This window comes from Scyliorhinus canicula, chromosome 26, assembly GCF_902713615.1.
Source record: "Scyliorhinus canicula chromosome 26, sScyCan1.1, whole genome shotgun sequence".
NCBI lineage: Eukaryota > Metazoa > Chordata > Chondrichthyes > Carcharhiniformes > Scyliorhinidae > Scyliorhinus > Scyliorhinus canicula.
The window spans coordinates 13,250,814-13,272,584 of record NC_052171.1 but is presented as its reverse complement, the minus strand read 5'-3'; the positions used below and the strand labels follow the sequence as shown (position 1 = coordinate 13,272,584).

The window sequence follows — 21,771 nt, the reverse complement described above, 5'->3', positions numbered from 1 at the left end:
CTGGATGGCGTCGTGCACTCACAGGTTGAGGTCGCACAGTCCCTGGCGGGAATGTCTAACTCCCTGGACTCCGTCTCTGCAAACCTTTGTATCCTGGTGGATACCGTTGGAGGCCTCCAGGACTGGCAGCGCCAGGTGTCGGTGGCGCGACGGGGCACCTCCCCGCTCGCACCTCTGTCCCAAAGTGAGGCCCGGGGGCCACCGGGCTCCCCGAGGGAGGAGGAGGTTTCGGCGCCCGTCCCATTAACTCCATCGCGGGACGTCCCGGAATTCTCGGCCTCCCCCCGTCCCATCCCTGGTGCATCGGGTGAGCAGCAGGCAGAGCAGGGTGGCACAACGTCACCCGAGACGCCCGCAGAGCAGCCTGGCCCATCAATGCCGGGTCACCCCAGGAAACGCTTGCCGAAGGAGAAACTTGTCGAAGGGGGCGATTCGTAGCAGTCCTCCTCCACTCCTGCTGTATCATCTGGGGAATCACTTAGACGTAGTGGTAGGCAGCAAAGATAGACACTGAGTAAGTTGGCATGGGTGAAGGGCACAGTTTAGTTGTAGGGTCTAGGGCACCTGTAAATGTTTGTTCACATTAAACACACTGTTCCATCTTACTTGTAATACCGTGTGATTGTTCCACAGCCACAGGATTTGTGATGGTGACCGAGTGTCACTGGGGTTGACGAGCGGTGAAACTTCGGTGCCGGGTGTGCAGTCCCTTCCCCCCCCCAACCCCTCCCACAGCTAGCCCACGCGGCCACGTGATAGAGTGTCCGTGACGATCTCAGCGGCCACCAAGGTGGATGGTTCAGCTATTGCCATGGGTCAGACTCTCTCTAACGATTCTGAGCTCACAGCTCTTCTAGAGCGAGCTGTCATCATTCCACATGGCACTGATCACACCCGCTGACACAGCCATCGATGTTGTACCATACCGGTACACGGTATGCCTCACGGTAGCATGGTGGTTAGCATCAATGCTTCACAGCTCCAGGGTCCCAGGTTCGATTACCGGCTGGGTCACTGTCTGTGTGGAGTCTGCACGTCCTTCCCGTGTGTGCGTGGGTTTCCTCCGGGTGCTCCGGTTTCCTCCCACAGTCCAAAGATGTGCGGGTTAGGTGGATTGGCCATGCTAAATTGCCCGTAGTTTAAGTTTAATGGGGGGATTGTTGGGTTACGTGGGTTTAAGTAGGGTGATCATTGCTCGGCACAACATCGAGGGCCGAAGGGCCTGTTCTGTGCTGTACTGTTCTATGTTCTATACCGTCTGGACCCAGTGGTAAGGGTGATGTCTAAGTGGAGCAGTGTACACTGAAAGGAGTGGGGGGGGGGGGCTGCGGTGGTGGCAGTTGTGTGTTGACCCTCTGCACGACTAGCGATGCAGGTGGTGGTTTGGTGTTCAGCGGGGACGTCACATGCGACACGTGAACCATGCTGCCACCAAGGCGTCACGTGCCCGCCGTCCTCGCTGGGTCCGTCATGCCGCCTCCTGGACATCACCAGCACCTGGGTCGTGTCTGCGTGCTCCACCCTCCACTCCGCAAGCCTCCTCCTCCCTCTCCTCCTCCTCCTCCTCTTCCCTCTCCTCCTCCTCCTCCTCCTCCGCTGTGCTGGCACCACTGCCACTGGCTTCTCCCTCCGCCTCCTGCAGCAGGTCATCTCCCCTCTGCATTGCGATGTGGTGCAGCGCACAGCAGACCACAACAATGCGAGCGACCCTGTCGGGCTGGTATTGCAGGGCCCCTCCGGAGCGGTCCAGGCACCTGAATCTCATCTTCAGGAGGCCAAGGCAGCGCTCCACCACACCCCTGGTTGCTGCATGGGCCTCGTTGTATCGTGTTTCCGCATTGGTCTGAGGCCTCCGTATAGGCATCATCAGCCAAGACCTCAGCGGATAACCCCTGTCGCCTAGCAACCAGCCCCTCAGCCGGGGGGGACGCCCCTCAAACATCGCAGGGATGTACGACTGCGCCAGTATGTAGGAGTCATGCACACTCCCTGGGAACCTTGCACAGACATTCATGATCCTCATGTGGGGTCGCATACCACCTGGATATTCATGGAGTATGCTCCCTCCTGTTTGCGAACACCTCCCTGTCCCCTGCAGGCGGGCACATGGGGACGTGAACACAATCGATTGCCCCCTGCACCATCGGTATCCCGGCCATGCTGGCAAATCAACGAGCTCGTGAGTCTTGACTTGCTTGATCCTCGGGAAAGGTGATGTAGCGGTCTGCGATGGCATAGAGGGCATCGGTCAAATCCCGGATACACCTGTGGACCGATGACTGGGAGATCCCGGAGAGGTCTCCGCTCGGCGACTGGAAGGAGCCGGTCGCATAGAAGTTAAGAACGACTGTCACCTTGATGGCAACCGGAATCGCGTGTCCTCCCCCCATTCCACGTGGCGCGAGGTGCGCCACGAGGTGACAGATATGTATCACCGTCCGCCTACGCAGCCGGAGCCTCCTCCTGCAGGTGATGTCCGTCATTGTTAGGAAAGAGACCCGGACACGGTACACTCTCGGCCTTGGTCGTCGCCTCTGGTGCCGTGGCAGTACCCTCACACTCTCCTCCTCCCCCCCTCCTCCTCCCCCCATGCTGCTCGACGACTGGCAACTCCTCGGCCTTTCGTCTGCTGCTGCAGCTGGCCCTGCATCCAGTGCGGGTTGTAGCTGTGGATGCTGCTGCATCTCCAAATGCAGTGCAGCGGCCCCAACCACTGTGCAGAACATAGCTGTTCTGTTCACAGACATTGTGCTAACCTACAGAAGGGTGGTGGGGGGCAGAGAAACGGGACATGTTAGCTGGAGGTTAGTCGACACCTTGGCAGCCGCCTGCCACGGGATACCTGTGTGTCCCGGTGGCCTGATCGCGCTGCTGACACGCGGGCAGCCTAACCCCTGGTCACTTTCTGCATCCAACGGGAAGTTAACTACGCCCTCTTCACCGGTGCATCAGTGGCCTGTGTCCGTAAGCCACAGGGCAACCAGCGGCCGTGTACTCGTGACGGGCACACCATGGCATGGTGGCAGACAATTTGTAACCGGGGTTGGACGGGTCACTCGCTCACTCTCTCCCTACCCCCCACTCCCACTCCCCCTCCTCCGTCTCCCCCACTCCCCCTCCGTCTCCTACACTTCCCCCTCCGTCTCCCCCAATCCCCCCTCCGTCTTCTCCATTCCCCCCTCCGTCTCCCCCAATCCCCCCTCCGTCTCCCCCACTCCCCCCTCTGTCTCCCACACTCCCGCCTTTGTCTCCCACACTCCCCCCTCCGTCTCCCCCACTCCCCCCTCCGTCTCCAACACTCCCCCCTCCGTCTCCCCCACTCCCCCCTCCGTCTCCCCCACTTTCCACTCCATCTCCCACACTCCCCCCTCCGTCTCCCACACTCCCCCCCCGCTCTGGACCCCCTCCCGTTCTCGGGGATGCCTTCCCCGTTGTGGCCAGACTCCAGCAGTGCGCTGAGCGGTGCGCTGAGCGGTGCGCTCACCTCCTCGAAGCTGTCGTCAGCCAGCACGACTGGTTGACGAACTTGAAAAGCAGGTGTGTTGGCCGGCGTGAAAACAGTGCGTGATGACGTCGGGACTTCGGCCCATCCAGGCCGGAGAATAGCGGGGGCCAATAAGTAGCGATTCTGGTCGTGTCGGGGGCATGTTCGAGGCCTTTGCCGGGAATGCCGACGTGTAGTTTGTGCGGGGTTCGGAGAATAGCGAGAGGGCGTCGGGCCAGCATCGCCATGAAAATTTGCGCGGCCCGCTATTCTCTGAACCGGCGTGAGTGCGGAGAATCGCGCCCCCTATTTGGCTAATTCGTCCGCCCTTATATTCCGAAGAGAGGACGTGCAGCAGTGGGCCTTGAGTTTAATTATACCATGCATTCGGCCTTGCGCAGTTTGGAGAGTTAATCTGAAGAGTGGGGCTGAGAGCAAAGGTTTCCCACTTGCCGATATGAATCCCCTCGCTTCCAGTCGTGGAAGAAAGTATGTTAAACTATTTTAGACATTCATACTGCCTGAGTGTGTGTATGCTGGAATTGGTAACAGGTCAGGGTGGCTGACCTCGTCAGCTGTGGCTGGTAGCTCTGCAGGCTGGGTACTCGTGAACAAAGAACAATGGAAAGTGCAGCACAGGAACATGCCCTTCTGCCCTCCGAGACTGCGCCGAGCATGCTGCACGTCCAACCTAAAATCTTCTCCACTTCCAGGTTCCGTATCCCTTTATTCCCATCCTATTCATGTATTTGTCAAGTATTTGGGGGCCTCACGGTAGCATGGTGGTTAGCATCAATGCTTCACAGCTCCAGGGTCCCAGGTTCGATTCCCGGCTGGGTCACTGTCTGTGTGGAGTCTGCACGTCCTCCCTGTGTGTGCGTGGGTTCCTCCGGGTGCTCCGGTTTCCTCGCACAGTCCAAAGATGTGCGGGTTAGGTGGATTGGCCATTCTAAATTGCCCGTAGTGTAAGGTTAATGGGGGGGATTGTTGGGATACGGGTTACGTGGGTTGAAGTAGGGTGATCATTGCTCGGCACAACATCGAGGGCCGAAGGGCCTTTTCTGTGCTGTACTGTTCTATTCTATTCTATTCATGTACACGTATTCATGTACACGTCACTATCGTGCTTGCTTCCACCACCTCCTACGGCAGCGAGTTCCAGGTACCCAGCATCCTCTGTGTTAAAACATTTCCCTCGCACAACTCCTCTAAACTTTGTCCCTGGCACATTAACCCTATTTCCCCTCGTAATTGACTCTTCCACCCTGGGAAAACTCCCCTGGCTATCCACTCTGGCCCTCATAATGATTGTGGGATGTTGTGGGGCTCTTTCCGCATGGGTTTGCCTTCCTGGTCTTCCACATAAATGCTACATCCCGACATCATGCGAATGGAACATTAGATTTTGATTTGATTTATTATTGTCACACACATAGGGGCAGCAGGGTAGCATGGTGGTTAGCATAAATGCTTCACAGCTCCAGAGTCCCAGGTTCGATTCCCGGCTGGGTCACTGTCTGTGTGGAGTCTGCACGTCCTCCCCCTGTGTGCGTGGGTTTCCTCCGGGTGCTCCGGTTTCCTCCCACAGTCCAAAGATGTGCGGGTTAGGTGGATTGGCCATGCTAAATTGCCCGTAGTGTCCTAATTAAAGTAAGGTTAAGGGGTGGGGGTTGTTGGGTTACGGGTATAGGGTGGATACGTGGGTTTGAGTAGGGTGATCATGGCTCGGCACAACATTGAGAGCCGAAGGGCCTGTTCTGTGCTGTACTGTTCTATGTTCTATGTTCTATGTTCTATGTTCTATATTAGTATACAGTAAAAAGAGTTGTTTCTTGCAATGCATACCGTACATAGGGAAGGAAGGAGCGACTACAGAAAGTATTGTTACAGTCATAACTGGGATATAGAGAAAAAATTAACTCAATATGAGATAGGGCCATTGATAAATCTGATGGCAGCAGGGAAGAGACTGTTCTTGAGTCGGTTGGTACGTGAACTCAAACTTTTGTATCTTTTTCCTGATGGAAGAAGGAGGAAGAGAGCATGTCCTGGGTCCGTGGGTTTCTTAATTATGCTGATTGCCTTTCCGAGGCAGCGGGAATTATACATCGAGTAAATTAATGGGAGGCTGGTTTGCGTGATGGACAGGGCTACATTCACGACCTTTTGTAGTTTCCTGTGGCTTGGAGGGCCGAAGGCCCTGTTCCTGTGCTGTAATTTGTCCTTGTTCTTTTGTATCACAAACAACCGTGGTCCCAGCATGGGTCCCTGTGGAACACCACTGGTCACAGTTCTCAATTTTGAGAAACTCCCTTCCACTATTACTCTCTGTCACCTGTTGCCGAGCCAGTTCTTTATCCATCTAGCTAGTACACCCTGCACCCCATGAGAGTTAACTTTCCCCATCAGCCTACCATGGGGAACCTTAGCAAGTCCATGTATTTAATATCTGCAGCCCTTCCCTCATCAATCAACTTTGTCACTTCCTCAAAGAATTATATTAAGTTGGTAAGACATGACCTTCCCTGCACAAAACCATGTTGCCTGTCACTGATAAGCCCATTTTCTTTCAAATGGGAATAGATCCTATCCCTCAGTATCTTCCCCAGCACCTACACTACCACTGACGTCAGGCTCACCGGTCTATACTCACCTGGCTTATCCCTTCTACCCTTCTTAAACAAGGGGACAACATTAGCAATTCCCCAGTCCTCCGGTACCTCACCCTTGTTCAAAGATGCTGCAAAGTTATCTGTTAAGGCCCCGGCAATTTCATCTCTCACTTCCGTCAGTAAACTGTGATAGATCTCATCCGGACCTGAGGACTTATCCACCTTACTGCCTTTTAGAATACCCAATACATAATCCCTCCTTATGCCGACTTGACCTAGAGTAATCAAACATCTATCCCTTACCTCAACATCCGTCATGTATCTCTCCTCGGTGAATACTGATGCAAAGTATCGTTAAGAATCTCACCCATTTTCTCTGTCTCCACACATAGCTTTCCTCCCTTTCTGTCGTTACCCTCTTGCTCCTTATATATGAATAAAAGGCTTTGGGATTTTCTTTAACCATTTTTGCTGAAGACAACCGTGGTCCCAGCATGGGTCCCTGTGGAACACCACTGGTCACAGTTCTCAATTTTGAGAAACTCCCTTCCACTATTACTCTCTGTCATTAGCCCTCTTGATTCCTCGTTTCAGATTGTTCCTACATCCCGATGTTCTTCCAAAGCTTCGTCTGTCTTCAATCGCGTAGACCTTTTGTCTGTTTCCTTTTTCCTCTGAGCTAGATTCACAATCTCACATGTCATCCATGGTTCCCTGATCTTGTCATTTCTATCCCTCATTTTCACAGGGACATGTCTGAACTGTACTCTAATCAACCTCTCTTTGAAAGCCTCCCACATATCAAATGTGGATTTACCTTCAAACAGCTGTTCCCAATCCACATTCCCAAGCACCTGCCGAATTTTCGTATAGTTGGCCTTCCCCCAATTTAGCACTCTTCCTTCAGGTCCACTCTCGTCTTTATCCATGAGTATTCAGTGTCACTCACCTCGAAAATCCTGCAGGAGGATCATTGCATTGCCGTCTCTGCCATCCCTTCCATTTCTCCACTTGACAAGTAAGCCTTTTTGGCTTACTTGATTTTCATACTCCCTGCAGGTTAGAGGTGGTGGAAGGGTAGAGAGAGGAAAAGGAAAGATAAACTTCCCTCACCAACTCATCACACAGTCTTTTTTTTGGTTCGAGGAGGAGATGGTTGGAAGACACCACCTGTGTAGTTTATCAGGTTTAGCCACTGCCTGAAATATATTAGTTCTAGAAACTCTCCCGACAGCAGCTTTCCACAATTCACTCCCCGCAACAGCAAGTCAGCGTTGCCGCTCTGCCGCCCTCTGCAGGATCTGCATTGTTGTCATACGCCACGATAGGACGGACATGAAAGATTGGTCCTCCGCAAGCTCATCATACATTTAAGGTGATTGGTTGAATGATTAGAGCGGGCTTATACAGTGTGTCTCTGGATTTAATTGACTTTTTTATCTGTTGCGATTGAAACGCTAAATTTATGAAAAGGGGAAAGGAATCGGATCCTGACATTCTGTAAGCTGCAAGGCTGCACACCAGGTGCTGGTAAGAGGGTTTAAAATGAGCGGCTCGTATCTTTCATCTCTGTTAAGATTCGATTGGAGTTGTTTATTGTCACGTGGACCGAGGTACAGTAAAAAGTGTTGTTCTCCAGCTGGATCATTCCGTATATGAGAAAATGCAGAGGGCAAATATAAATGCACAATGTAAATAAATGGACACAGGCATCAGGTGAAGCAGACAGGAATGAAGTGCTATTCAGTAGAGAAGACGTGTGAAGAGATCAGGTCAGTCCATAAGAGTGCCGTTTAGGAGTCTGGTAAAAGCGGGAAAGATGTTTTGAATAAGTTAGTGGGTGTTCTCATACTTTTGCATTTCCTGCCTGATGGAAGAAGCCGGAATAGAGAATCGTCTGGGCGGGAGGAACTTTAATTGTATGGATCACTTTCCCAAAGCAGCGGCAGGCTTAGACAGAGTCAATGGATGGAAGGGGCTTCGCGTGATGGACTGGGCAGTGTTCACGAAGTTCCATAATGTCGTGAATACCGCCCAGTCCATCACGCGAACCCCCTTCCATCCAGTGATTCTGTCGACACCTCTCGCTGACTTGGGAAAGCGAGAAGCATAATCAAAGAGGTTAATTAGGTTAATGTTAATTGTATTTTGCAAGTCGGCTGAATGACCTCTTTCTGCACCATAACCTTTGTCTCGTTAGTCAGCAGCAATTGAAATAATATATAGACTATCAGCACAGGTCGTCAAACCTTGATTTTGTTTGACTAGGTTAAGGGTATTAAGGATCCGGGAAGTGGGATGAATCAAAGATGCGGATCCGCCATGATTTAAATGACGGAAGAACAGGGTCTAAGGGGAGAGTGGCCTCCACATGTCACGGGATAACGGCTCTTTTTATGTTTCTCTCACAGAATATTTATGCTCGACTGTCTATAATGCGCATTACTCTCCGATGCCAAACTAAATTAAGAGATATTATACTTCCGGGATATAACGTGTTTTCTGTTGGAGGCAGGTCAGTCTGCTTTGCCGAAGTGCCAGGAGGCTAACCTTTTCAAGATCCTGCCATGTAAAATTCTGTTTCAGTCTGAATGTGCACATTCAATAAAAAATAATGAACAGAGAATGTTGAATCATCACTTCGTCTTTTCTCTATACGCCAAACAGAAACGGCCCACTTCAAAAATACATTGACACTTGGAAATATAAGGTTCTAATTGCGTCGAAAGATGTTTCCATTTCTTTGAGCCACAGTTTAAGTTCATTGATTATTTTCACAATAAAAGAAAGAGTTAAATTCGGAAGGAAAATTGAAAGGACATTTCACTGAGGAGCTGTGATCTGTGTCCTTTGAGCCTTCAATATCACTGACAGGCAATAGTTGGGCTTCAGTCGGTTGTTAATATTAACATACAAAGCCCCGCCTATATACCTTGATTTTATATCCACTTCGACACTTCTCCAGCTCAAGGAAATGGATTTTATTCAAGAAATGCTTTCTGGGGTAGTCTCAGATTTCCATGCCATTTCTTTGAGAAAGGCCTTCTCGGGATCACCTCTGGACTGTTTGGCTCGAATGTTATTGTTTCGCCGCTTCGACATTACCGCATCTGTAATTTTCCCACGCGAATAAATAGTTTCTCTCTTTCGACCCGTATCAATTAATTAAAAGCAAATTACTGCGGATTCTAGAATCTGAAACAAAAATGTAAAATGCTGGAAAATCTCAGCAGGTCTGACAGCATCTGTTAGTAAAAAATGACCTTACGTTCCGAGTCTGGGTGAGCTTCAACGAAGCGTCATCCAGACTCGAAACGTTTGCTCCCTTTCTCTCCACAGATGTTTCAGACATGCTGAGATTTTCCTGTATTTTCTGTATTTGTATCTAATTACTGAGTTAACCAACTTAACCCCCTTGAGTAGATGATTCATCTTTTGCACTCGAGGCAAACCATCCACATTCTTCCGATAATGACAGTAAGAAGTCTTACAACACCAGGTCAAAGTCCAACAGGTTTGTTTCAAACACGATCTTTCGGAGCACCGTTCCTTCCTCGAATTCACCTACAACTCTCCCACCCGTCGTGTCATTGGCAAGCTTGCAATCCCACCCTTCCACTTCCTCATCGAGTCATTTCTAAAAAATACAAAGAGCAGGGATCCCAAAACAGATCCCTGCAGGATAACACTGGTCACCATCCCAGGCGGAATACTTTCCACCCACTAACACTCGCTGTCTTCTTTCGGCCTGCCAATTCTGTATCCAGGCAGCCACATTTCCCTGTGTTCCATGCCCCCTAACTTTCTGAATGAGCCGTCCATGGAAAAACTTATCTTTTTTTTTATAAATTTAGAGTACCCAATTCATTTTTTTTTTTTAAATTTGAGGGGCAATTTAGCGTGGCCAATTCACCTACTCTGCACATCTTTCGGGTTGTGGGGGCGAAACCCACGCAAACACGGGGAGAATGTGCAAACTCCACACGGACAGTGACCCAGAGCCGGGATCGAACCTGGGACCTCGGCGCCGTGAGGCAACAGGGCTAACCCACTGCACCACCGTGCTGCCCTTGGAAAAACTTATCTAATGCCTAACTGAAATGCATATACGCCACATCCTCTGACCACCATCATCAACGTGTCTCGTCCCATCCTCAAAGAATTCAATGAGGGTTCTGAGGCATGACCTTCTGTCACAAAGCCATGCTGACTATCTTTAATCAAACTATGTTATTATAAATAATCATGAATTCGATCTCTCAGAATCCTTTCCAATATTTTGCTCACCATAGAACTAAGACTGTCTGGTCTGTAATTCCCGGGGATTTCCTTATTCAATTTCGTGAACAGGGGAAGAACATTCGCTGCTCTCCAATCATCCGATTCTACTCCAGTGAAGAGTGAGGACGCAAAGACCATCTCCAACGGCGCAACAATCTCCTCTCTCGCTTCTTGCAGTAACCTTGGGTATATTTGTGGGCAGCACTGTAGCACAAGTGATTAGCACTGTGGCTTCACAGCGCTAGGGTCGCATGTCAGATTCCCTGCTGGGTCACTGTGCGGACTCTACACGTTCTTCCCCTGTCTGCGTGGGTTCCTCCGGGTGCTCCAGTTTCGTCCCACAGTCCAAAGACGTGCAGGTTAGGTGGATTGACCATAATAAATTGCCCTTGGTGACCAAAATGGTTAGGAGAGGTTATTGGGTTACAGGGATAGGGTTGAAGTGGGTCGGTACAGACTCGATGGGCCGAATGGCCTCCTTCTGCACTGTATGTTCTACGTTCTAGGTTCCATGTTCTATCTCGACAGGCCAAAGTTACTTATCTATCCTGATGCTTTTCAAAATTTCCTGCACATCCTCCATCATAATAGCAACCTAGTCTTTTAACCTGGTTCACGATGTTCGCATGAGCAACAGGATCACACTCTCTGGTGAATACTGAAGCAAAATATTAATTTAGGGCCTCCCCTATCCTCAGTCGCTGGGTGCAAGTTCCTCCACTATCCTTGATCGGCCCTACTCTCACTCTGATTATCCTCTTATGGCTCATATAAGTTTTGAACGCTTTGGGATGTTCCCTAATCTGTCCCACCAGGGTTTTCCATGCCCCATCTAGCTCTGCTAAGTCCGTCTTTGAGTTCCTTCCAGACTACCTTGTAACTCTCTAAAATCATACAATTTACATTGCAGAAGGAGGCAATTCGGCCCATCGAGTCTGCAAAGGCTCTTTGAAAGAGCACCCTATCCAATCCCACACCTACGACCTATCTCTATAACCCTGTAACCCAACCCAATCTTAGAAGGGCAATTTTGGACTGTATGGGCAATTTCAGCATGACTAATCCACATAACCTGTACATCTTTGGACTGTGGGAGCAAACCAGAGCGCCCGGAGGAAACCCACGCACAAACGGAGAGAACGTACAGAATGCGCACAGACAATGAACCAAGCCGGGAATCGGACTTGGGACCCTGGAGCTGTGAAGCAATTGTGCAAACCACCATGCTACCGTGCCGCCCTAGAGCCCTGCCAGATACTTGCTTCAATAACCTCACGTAAGCTTCCTTCTTCCTCATGCCCAGAAGCTCCACTACTCTTGTCATCCAAGGCTCCTTCACCTTACCATTCCTTCCTCGTCTCAGTGGGACAAAACTATCCAGCACTCGCAGCAAGTGCTCCTGAAATAACCACTACATTTCTATTGTACATTTCCCCAAGAACAACTGTTCCCACTTTATGCACCTCAGCTCCTGTCTGATTGCAGTATAATTTCCCCTCCCCTAATTAAAAATCTTCCATACTGTCTGCTCCTATCCCTCTCCATGTCTATGGTAAAGGTCAAGGAGTTGTGGTCACTGTCACCGAAATGCTCTCCCACCGAGACATCTGACACCTGGCCCGGTTCGTTGCAAAGCACCAAATCCAACATGGCCTCCCCCCCCCCCCCCTAGTCCGCCTATCTACATATTAAGTCCGGAATCCTTCCTGTACACACTGGACAGAATCGGCTCCATCGGAACCATTCGCAGGAAAGAGGTTCCAGTAAATATTAGGGTACTTGAAGTCACCCATGACAGCAACTCTGTTACTTCTGCACCTTTCCAAAGATCTGCCGCCCAATCTGTTCCTGCATCTGAGGAACATGGTGTCCCTCACCACCCACATCCTGCTCATGCACTTGCAACACTAGAGCATGCAACTGCCCTATCTTCCATGCCCTCTGATCTGATTGTTTTATTAAAAAATATAAATATGAAAATAAAGAAAAACCCTCTCAGTGACTGGAGTTACAGGATGCGCAGCGAAGATTAACATAAACCCAGAGAAGTCCCTCGTGTTTCATTTCACATTCGAGTTACATTCAAACCGTAGTACATCTTTCGCAATTCTCAAGAAATCTCGTTTCACAATTGGCATTATGAGCCAGTCTTTTATCTGAATATCGCAGGAAGTCTTTTTGTTTGACAGGTGACTACTTGGTTTAATATTTATTTCTCCAAGGCAGTCTGTTCATTGGAAAATCCTGTCTCCTCCATAATTCATCAGAGGGAAACATCCCGGTTCTCATTTGCGACCCGTCTTCTTTTTTGACCTTATTTCCAATGCAGCCGAATCCAGGGAGGCGTAGAGACGTCCGCCCGAAGACTGGGAAATAAACACCAACATTGAAAAATTGATAAAATTAGGATCAAGTTAGTCCGTCCTGCAATTACATTTTATAGAAACATAAAATGCTACAGGAATGATGCCGGAGGCAATTCAGCCCATTGAACCTGTGCAGATTCTTGAGTCAGTGATCCAATTAGTCCTCGCCGACCCGTTTCTTCCCCAGTATTTCTGCATGTATCTCTCTTTCCAGTATTTATCTAATTCGGTTTTCAGTATTACTGTCTGTGCTTATTTGATTTTTTGTTATTTCATGTGCTTTGTAAGAATGGTCTGCATTGAAATTTAGTTTGAAAGATTTCGACGTCGAGAAAAACATAACCCAGAAATCACCAATACTCAGTCTAGAAACAGCGAGTTTTCTAGTTATCGACAATTATTTTTTTACATAGAATTTACTGTGCAGAAGGAGGCCATTCGGCCCATCGAGTCTGCACCGGCTCCTGGAAAGAGCACCCTACCCAAGGTTAACACCTCCACCCTATCCCCATAACCCAGTAATCCCACCCAACGGTCAATTTTCGACACTATGGGCAATTTAGCATGGCCAATCCACCTAACCTGCACATCTTTGGACTGTGGGAGGAAACCGGAGCACCCGGAGGAAACCCACGCACACACGGGGAGGATGTGCATACTCCGCACAGACAGTGACCCAAGCCGGAATCGAACCTGGGACCCTGGAGCTGTGAAGCGATTGTGCTATGATGAGCTGCAGTCAATCCAGTTGTTAAGTTTTGACATGTCCATCTGCACAATTGGGCCGATCCAGAGAATTAATGATATCCAGAGAATGTCACAACCAATCTATAGGACTGTGCATAACTCGGACCGCGCAATGTGCAAATGGTCTGAACGCCAATTTCCTGAAGCATAGTCACTGTTTGCAATGCAGGAAATGCAGCAAGCAATTTGTACACAGTAAGATCCCATGAACAGTCTGGCAACAAGCTATGTGGGTTGTTTTGCTTGTGTGCTGCTGGTTGAGGGATTAATTATCAAATAAGCCAGAGATGGTAACTGCGCCATTTTCTGCTTCGAATATTGCCGATTACATATTTGATCCCACTTGAAATCACAGCCCTTAAACGTTTCATTTTAAAACGGCATCTCAGAGATGGAGGTTTGGGGCTGGGTGGGGAACAGTTAAATAGATCCCGACGCAGTAATCGCTGACATTCATGCCCACATAATCTCAGAAACAAACACTCACGGACAGACATAGGCACACAGAGACACAAACACGCGGACACACACACATTTATGTCGATTTGAAACCTCGGACCATTGGAAATGTCTCGATTTATAAATTCCAGTCGCTAATGTATTTACCAAAAACTGCCTCCTTGTGTCTTTCTTACTCCCTCTCGCACACACACATGCGCACACATAGACACCACTCACAGACGCACACACAGACAGACAGGCACATGCATACAGACATGCAAACGCACACATACAAACGCACACACAGACAAACACACAAGCACAGGTATTCTCCCACTGTAATTCATTTTGTCAGTTTACTACAACGATTTTATCTTCCCAGTGCTTTGGTATCACGGAGGCGCCGTGGTTAGCACTGTTGCCTTTTAGTGCCAGGGAGACGGGTACAATTGCAGCCTTGGTTGACTGTCTGCACTTTCTCCCCTTGTCGGCGTGGGTTTACTTCGAACGCCTTGGTTTCCTCCCAAATCCAAACATGGGCAGATTAGATGGATTAGCCACGCGAAAACTCTCCCTTAGTTTCCGGATGTGCAGGTTAGGGGGCGTTACGGGGACAAGTCGGGGGAATGGCCCTCGGTGGGTTGCGCTTTCAGATGCTTGGGCAGTGTCAACGGGCTGAATGATCTTCTTCTGCACTATAGGAATGTATGCATTGGGCTTATCCTTATTGTAATTCCAGTGGATGATATATTTACCAGAAACAAAATGAGTGTGTAGAAGAGTTCAAAACCTGCCATACGGACGAACACATTCAAAAAATATTCAGGAAATGGAAAATCTTAAATATAAACTGCTGCAAACCAAGATTGAGGAACAAGTCTAGCCGGAACATTAGAGCACCAATTATATTATCACATGGCGAGTGCGCTAAGGGTTTTGAAAATTCAGCTACTCTTGTCTGTGAGCTATTCTTTGATAACTGTGAAAGATCCGGCAGGAGGTACGTTGTGCACGAATGCAGAAATATTTTATCTGCGTTTCAGTATAAGGGATACACTGCACTCACTTCGAGTCCTTCCTGGGTTGTCCGCTTTGCCGCTGATTCACGGTGTATGTGAATGATCAAAAATGATTTGAAATGGCATCACTGTGTACATAATCGATTATTAATTACAGAGACGACTTCCACCAATGACCAACAAAGTGCCAAATACTCCGATATGTCAATAAGCCACGATCTTCAAATCACTCACAATCCCTAAACTCTTGCAAAAATGACAAATATTCTGCAATAATTCAAAGGAATCCAATTCGCCAGTAAGTGGATTAGCGCTAACCAGCACCAATGCCTGTTGTCTCCTGTCCAACGGGTATATCACTGCCAGAGTGTTTCCTAATGTGTTTCCCTTATATGAGGCAAAAATATGGAAAGTGATTATATCAACTGCTGATGGTGGAAAGCGCACGTTGTGGGCAGAAAGAATGTGTGTGTACACATTGTGGATTTTTCAAGAAAACAAAATAGGCGGCAGTCATTCTATGATTAATTCCCCAAGACAATCAGTCGAACTACCTCTTTCACATTTCAACTAATCTTGGCATTAAGTGGAATCATCAGTTACCTCGCGCATTCTCAATGCAAGCAATGAAACCAATCAGAGCGCAAACAGGCGCATTGCCTTCTCCTCAGGAGAACTTACGATTTTCATAATTGTGCTCATTGTTGATGGAGGCAAGACCCAACGAATAATCGATAAATGTTTTCTCCGCAATCTTCAAGCAATACCGGAATTAAACGTTTAAGTTTCCCCATTCCAGCATCTAATCTGCGCTAATATTTCAAGAAACTTACCCTTTTCGCTCATTCCGGCAGTTTCTTTGCCTTGTCTTGCTCAAGCTAAAACTGGAAGAGGAAAAATATACCAAACGAATGTTAGACCTTCTAACTGCAATCCCAGGCGCAGTACATCTTTGAACATAAGGTTGTCTATTGGTGTATATTGAATCGGGCAGGAGGTACAAAAATCTGAGAACACGGACGAACTGACTCAATAACAGCTTCTTCCCCGCAGCTACCAGACTCCCAAACGACTCTCATATGAACTGACCTCATTAACACTACAACGCTGTTTGCATCACCGGATGTCGTGTTATGTAATTACATTGTATAGCCTGTGTTGCTCTATTATTTAGTTTCCATTTTTTCATGTACTTAATGATCTATTGAGCTGTTCGCAGAATAACACCTTGGTACAGGTAACAATAAACAAAAGCCAAATCCAAACATCATATAAATTGCCAGTAGACACAGTTGGCACCAGATTTTGATATGCAATAGTTTTGATGTCGTGTGAAAGAGAGTACGATTGTAGTGATGAACTTCGTAAATGATTCTGTTACTCACTTTTGATCACGGCATCTACTGTCGCTGCCTTTTGAAAGAAAAATATACTTAACACAGTGAAAACTATCAGAAGGAAATTACAATGGAGAAAGAAGTATTGCAATGCCTCTGATAAACAGTAATCCTCACCTGATCTGCCGCTTTTCCAAATCCAAACGGAAACAAGGACCAAAAGCAAAACCAGAATTACGAGGATTCGAGCTCCGATAGGAACCGCCCATTTGCACCGTTCTATGGAGACAAAACACTTGGAAATTGCCGCTCAGTCAAGTCATTCTTTGCAGGGATTCCCTGAATGGAAATCTGACCCACTTGACAAGTTGGTGCCACAATGCCGGGGATGTGGGTGTAAATAATCCAATGGGACGGATACTGGAATGAATGAGAAAATATTTACCAATGGAGATCAGCTTACTGATCGCACTGTCAGGGTTGTACCTAACTCACAGAGTACCAGTATGGATGATGAAATATTCACACAAATGTTTCAATTGAAAGCTGATAATGCCCATATTGAATCACGTCGTCCCAGAGCTCGGGTTGTGATTATTCTGTGCCCCACTCCACTTGCTCTTTCACCAATAGCCTTGAGAACTATTTCCCATCAAGTATTTTTCCAATTTGCGTTTTGAAAGATCCTGTTGAATACGCTCTTAAAGCCTTTTCGGGCATGCGTTACAGATTTCAATACGCAAGAGTGTAAATAAAAAGATCGTCCCTCTCATTTTACCAATCACCTTCAATCTCTACCCGCTTGGTTACCGACTCTAAAAAGATTCTCCTTTGTTTCCTGTACCAAAAACCCTCATAGTTTTGAACACGGTGATTAAATCTGTTCGGCATGTCTTCTCTGAGAACATTCCACCTCCTCCCTTCTCCCACAATTGATTTTCGTCCGATCGTTGTTTCTTCTTTTGCATCGAATCCACCTGGCTCTCGGCCACTGCCATTCTGAATGGTTTATTACCACCTGCACTGTTATTTTCATGTAATTGTCAACAACTCGATAAAATCCCCCCTTTGGCTCCTTATCTTAGGAAAGCAACTCCAGTTTATCAATTAGAACAAAGAACATACAGTGCAGAAGGTGGCCATTCGGCTCTTCTACCCAGCACCGACATACTCAAGCCCTCACTTCCACCCTATCCACGGAACCTAGTAACCCCTCCAAACTCTTTTGGTCACTGAGGGCAATTTATCATCGCCAATCCACCTAACCTGCACATCTTTGGACTGTGGGAGGAAACCGGACCACCCGGAGGAAACCCACGCAGCCATGGGGAGAAGGTACAGATTCCGCACAGACTGCGACCCAGCAGGGAATCGAATCTGGGACTCTGGCACTGTGAAGGCACAGTGCTATCCACTTCTGCTACCGTGCCGCCCTAATTGTATTCATTATGCGGATTCCTTACCCTTCGGGGCATTCTCGTGAGTATTTTTCCACAATGTCTTCGCATTGATATGCCAGTGCTGTGCACGTAACTGAGCACAAGTAATCCAGTTTAGTACAAAACAGAATTTCCTAAATTCCATCATTGCTTCATCGCCTTTGGACTTAAATCTGCTATTTCAAAGGCCCTGGATCCTCTGTGCTTTATCAAACATCTCCAATGTTTGTGGATAGATCCCCAGTTTCCCACATTTATTGACCGTTGCTCAATTCAAACCGTTTCGAACAATCCAAACTCCCTGTAGCTCTTATAGATAACCCCCTTTGCCTCCCAAATGATCTGACGTTCACCCAGCTCCAGCTGTAGTTCCCTAATACGGTCTTTGTGGAGCTGGAGTTGGGTGCACTTCCCGCAGGTATAGTCAGCGGGGACACCGGTTGTATCCCTCACCACCCACATACTACAGGAGGGGCATGCAACTGCCCTAGCCTCCATCCCCTCTTATTTTACAGAATTAGCTGCCCCGTGGACCAACTGGACCTCCATCCTCCGACTCTGCTACCAGTCAGTTGCACTGTCTGTAGACTCTTGCTCCCTTCTCGCTCTTTGTGGAAATGAAATGAAAGGAGCACCTTGATCCCTCCTCACCTAACTCCCTCAGTCACTACAGCACTCAAATGCACAAAATTCAGCACTCCCTCCGTCACCAAACTCACACTATAGCACTCAGATGCACCAAATTCAGCACTCCCTCAGTCACCAAACTCTCACTGTAGCACTCAAATGCGCCAAATTCAAACAAAGTCTGCACTGGAGCTGGATCCCTTTTATACTGTGAATCTAGCCTCTGAAAACTGGCCTAATCCAATTACCTAATTAACAAGCTCCAGCATCAAGTACCGACAAGTTGAACCTTTGTTTAAAGCTGATTAAAAATTCACCTTCTTCTAAACCAAACAGCAACTTTTAAGTTAATTAACTAAATAGAAAAAAGGCTAGACTTTAGATAAAAATGAACCCTTATACTCCGTCAGTCACCAAATTCTCACTATAGCCCTCAAATGAACCAAACTCAGCACTCAAATTAAGGGGCAATATAGCATGGCCAATCCATCTAAGCTGCACATCTTTGGGTTGTGGGGATGAAAGCCATGCGCACATGGGGAGAATGTGAATACTCCACACGGACAGTGACCCATGGTCAGGATTCGAACCCAGGTCCTCAGTGCCGTAGTTCCAGTGCTAACCACTGCACAACACGCCGCCCCTGGACTGCGTATTCCTGATCATCATGAGACCAGAAGACCAGGAGACAAAGAAGTAGAATTAGGTCCATCGAGTTTGCGCCGCCATTCAATTATGGCTAATATCTTTCTCATCCCCTTTCTGCTGCCTTCTCTCCATAACCACCAATCCCCTTATTAAACAAGATTCAATCTATCTCTGTCTTAAAGACACTCAGTGATTTGTCCTCCACAGCCTTCTGCGGCAGAGTTCCACAGATTCACCACCCTCTGGCTGAAGAAATTCCTCCTCATCTCTGTTGTAAAGGATCGTCCCTTTAATCTGCGATTGCATCCTCTGGTTATTGTTTTCCTACAAATGGAAACATCCACTCCGCGTCCACCATATCCAGGCCTCGTAATATCCTGTAAGTTTTACTAAGATCCCCTCTCATCCTTCTAATCTCCAAGGAGTACAGACCCAAACATCCTCAGCCGTTCTTTATACAGCAAGCTCTTCATTCCAGGGATCATTCTTGTGAATCTCCTCGGGACCCTTTCCAAGGCCAGTATATCTTTCCTCAGCGACGGGGCCCAAACTGCTCACAAGACTCTAAACGGGGTCTGACCAGAGCCTTATGCAGCCTCACAGGTATGAAAGAGTATATCACAAGAACTTACAGCGTAAAACACATTCTTCGCATCTCCCCAGTTCTTTAACACCAAGTGTTCCGTAACTAACAAGACACAGCTTGAGGAAAATCAACTGTTTGGCTTATTTGATTTTGAAAGACGGTGATGACATTAACCATCTCGATTATATCTCTCCATAATCTTATCTGTACCGACGAGAACACTCCCAGCGTCCTCAGTCCCTCCACATTAGCTGATGTTGTCCAATCGGGACAATCCAGGCACATCCAGAGAGGGAAGTTCGAACTTGGTAATTTGGTGCAGTGAGGTAATTCGGTGCAGAGTGGGACAAGGTGCTTTTTCTCTACTGTTTTGTTCTCTCTCTTTGTTCTGACCTGTAGCTTTTAATCTGCAGGGAGAGACCCTGGGTGAGTTCTCCCAGTGAGCCAGAGAAGACATACCAGAGTGAGGCACAACCAAGAGAGAGTTTGGGAATTTGAAGCGAGGTGGGAATTCGAAGCTGGGTGGAGAGTACGTGCTTTTAATCCTGGTAAGTGACTGGTAAGTAGTTTTTCTTTACATTGTCTAATTTATTTATTTTAACTTTGAGGTTGTAGTTGTTTAAGTTAACCTAAGGTTTAAGACATGGCAGGAGATCCCAGACCCATGTCATGCTCCTCGTGTGCGATGTGGGAGCTCAAGGACACGCCCACTGTCACTGGCTCCTTCACGTGCAAGAAGTGTGTTCAGTTGCAGCTCCTGTTAGACCGCTTGACGGCTCTGGCGCTGCAGATGGACTCACTTTGAAGCATCCGCGATGCTGAGGAGGTCGTGGATAGCACGTTTAGCGAGTTGGTCACACCGTAGGTGAAAGTTACTGAGGGAGATAGAAAATGGGTGACCAAAACACAGGGCAAGAGTAGGAAGGAAAGTGCAGGTGTCCCCTGCGGTCATCTCCCTGCAAATCAGATATACCACTTTGGATACTGTTGAGGGAGATGGATCACCAGGGGAAGGCAGCAGAGGCCAGGTGCATGGCACAGTGGCTGGCTCTGCTGCGCCGCAGGGCAGGGAGAAAAATGGCAGGGCTATAGTGATAGGGGACTCGATCGTAAGGGAATAGACAGGCGGTTCTGCGGACGCAATCGAGATTCCAGGATGGTATGTTGTCTCCCTGGTACAAAGTTCAAGGAAGTCTTGGAGCGGCTGCAGGACATTCTGGGGGGGGGGGGGGGGGGGGGGGGGAGGGTGAACAGCCAGCTGTCATGGTGCACATAGCCACCAACGATATAGGTAAAAAACGGGATGAGGTCCTACAAGCGGAATTCAGGGAGTTAGGAGTTAAACTAAAAAGTAGGACCTCAAAGAAAGTAATCTCAGGATTGCTACAGGTGCCACGAGCTAGTCAGAGTAGTAATGTTATGATAGATAGGATGAATGCGTGGCTCAAGAGATGGTGTAAGAGGGAGGAATTCAAATTTCTGAGGCATTGGAACCAATTCTGGGGGAAGGGGGAAGAGTACAAACCGGATGGTCTGCACCTGGGCAGGACTGTAACCGATGTCCTGGGGGGGGGGGTGAGGGGGGGGGGGGGGGGGGGGGGGGTGCTTGCTAGAGCTGTTGGGGAGGGTTTAAACTAATGTGGCAGGGGGATGGGAACCGATGCAGAAAGTGGGAAGGTAGTAAAACAGGGGCAGAAACAAAAGGCAGTGAGGGGGAAAGTGTAAGGCAGAGAAGCCGTAGTCAAAAATCAAAAAGGGCGACAGCACAAGGTACAGTGACTGAGGGGAGCTCAGTGAATAGGCCCAGTAATACTAAAAGGAGTAAAACTGAAGATGTTAAGATTCATAACAGAGTTAAAAAAAAGAACATAATTGCACTTTACCTGAATGCTCGTAGTATTCGGAATAAAGTAAATGAGTTAATGGCGCAAATCATCGTGAATGACTATGATTTAGCAGCCATTACTGAAACATGGTTAAAGGATGGTCACGACTGGGAGTTAAATATCCGAGTGTATCAAACTATTGGGAAGGACAGAGCGGATGGTCAGGGTGGAGGGGTGTAGCTCTGTTACTTATTATGACATCCGGGCAATAGTAAGGGATGACATCGGTGCTATGGAGTAGAAGGTTGAATCTATTTGGGTGGAAATCAGGAACAGTAAGGCTAAAAAGTCACTGATA

General features: G+C 48.1%; 1 protein-coding gene across 1 annotated transcript in view; it reads right to left on the bottom strand.

The window, feature by feature from the left end:
• Positions 1-21,771, bottom strand: part of LOC119957567 — a 50,059-nt gene that overhangs the window by 23,508 nt on the left and 4,780 nt on the right. The window contains exons 3-5 of the mRNA XM_038785733.1: positions 16,465-16,566; positions 15,784-15,834; positions 7,046-7,149 (exon numbers count right to left, since the gene is read on the bottom strand). Of these exons, the coding sequence (XP_038641661.1) occupies positions 7,046-7,149; positions 15,784-15,834; positions 16,465-16,566 (257 nt within the window). The remainder of the gene's footprint in view (positions 1-7,045; positions 7,150-15,783; positions 15,835-16,464; positions 16,567-21,771) is intronic.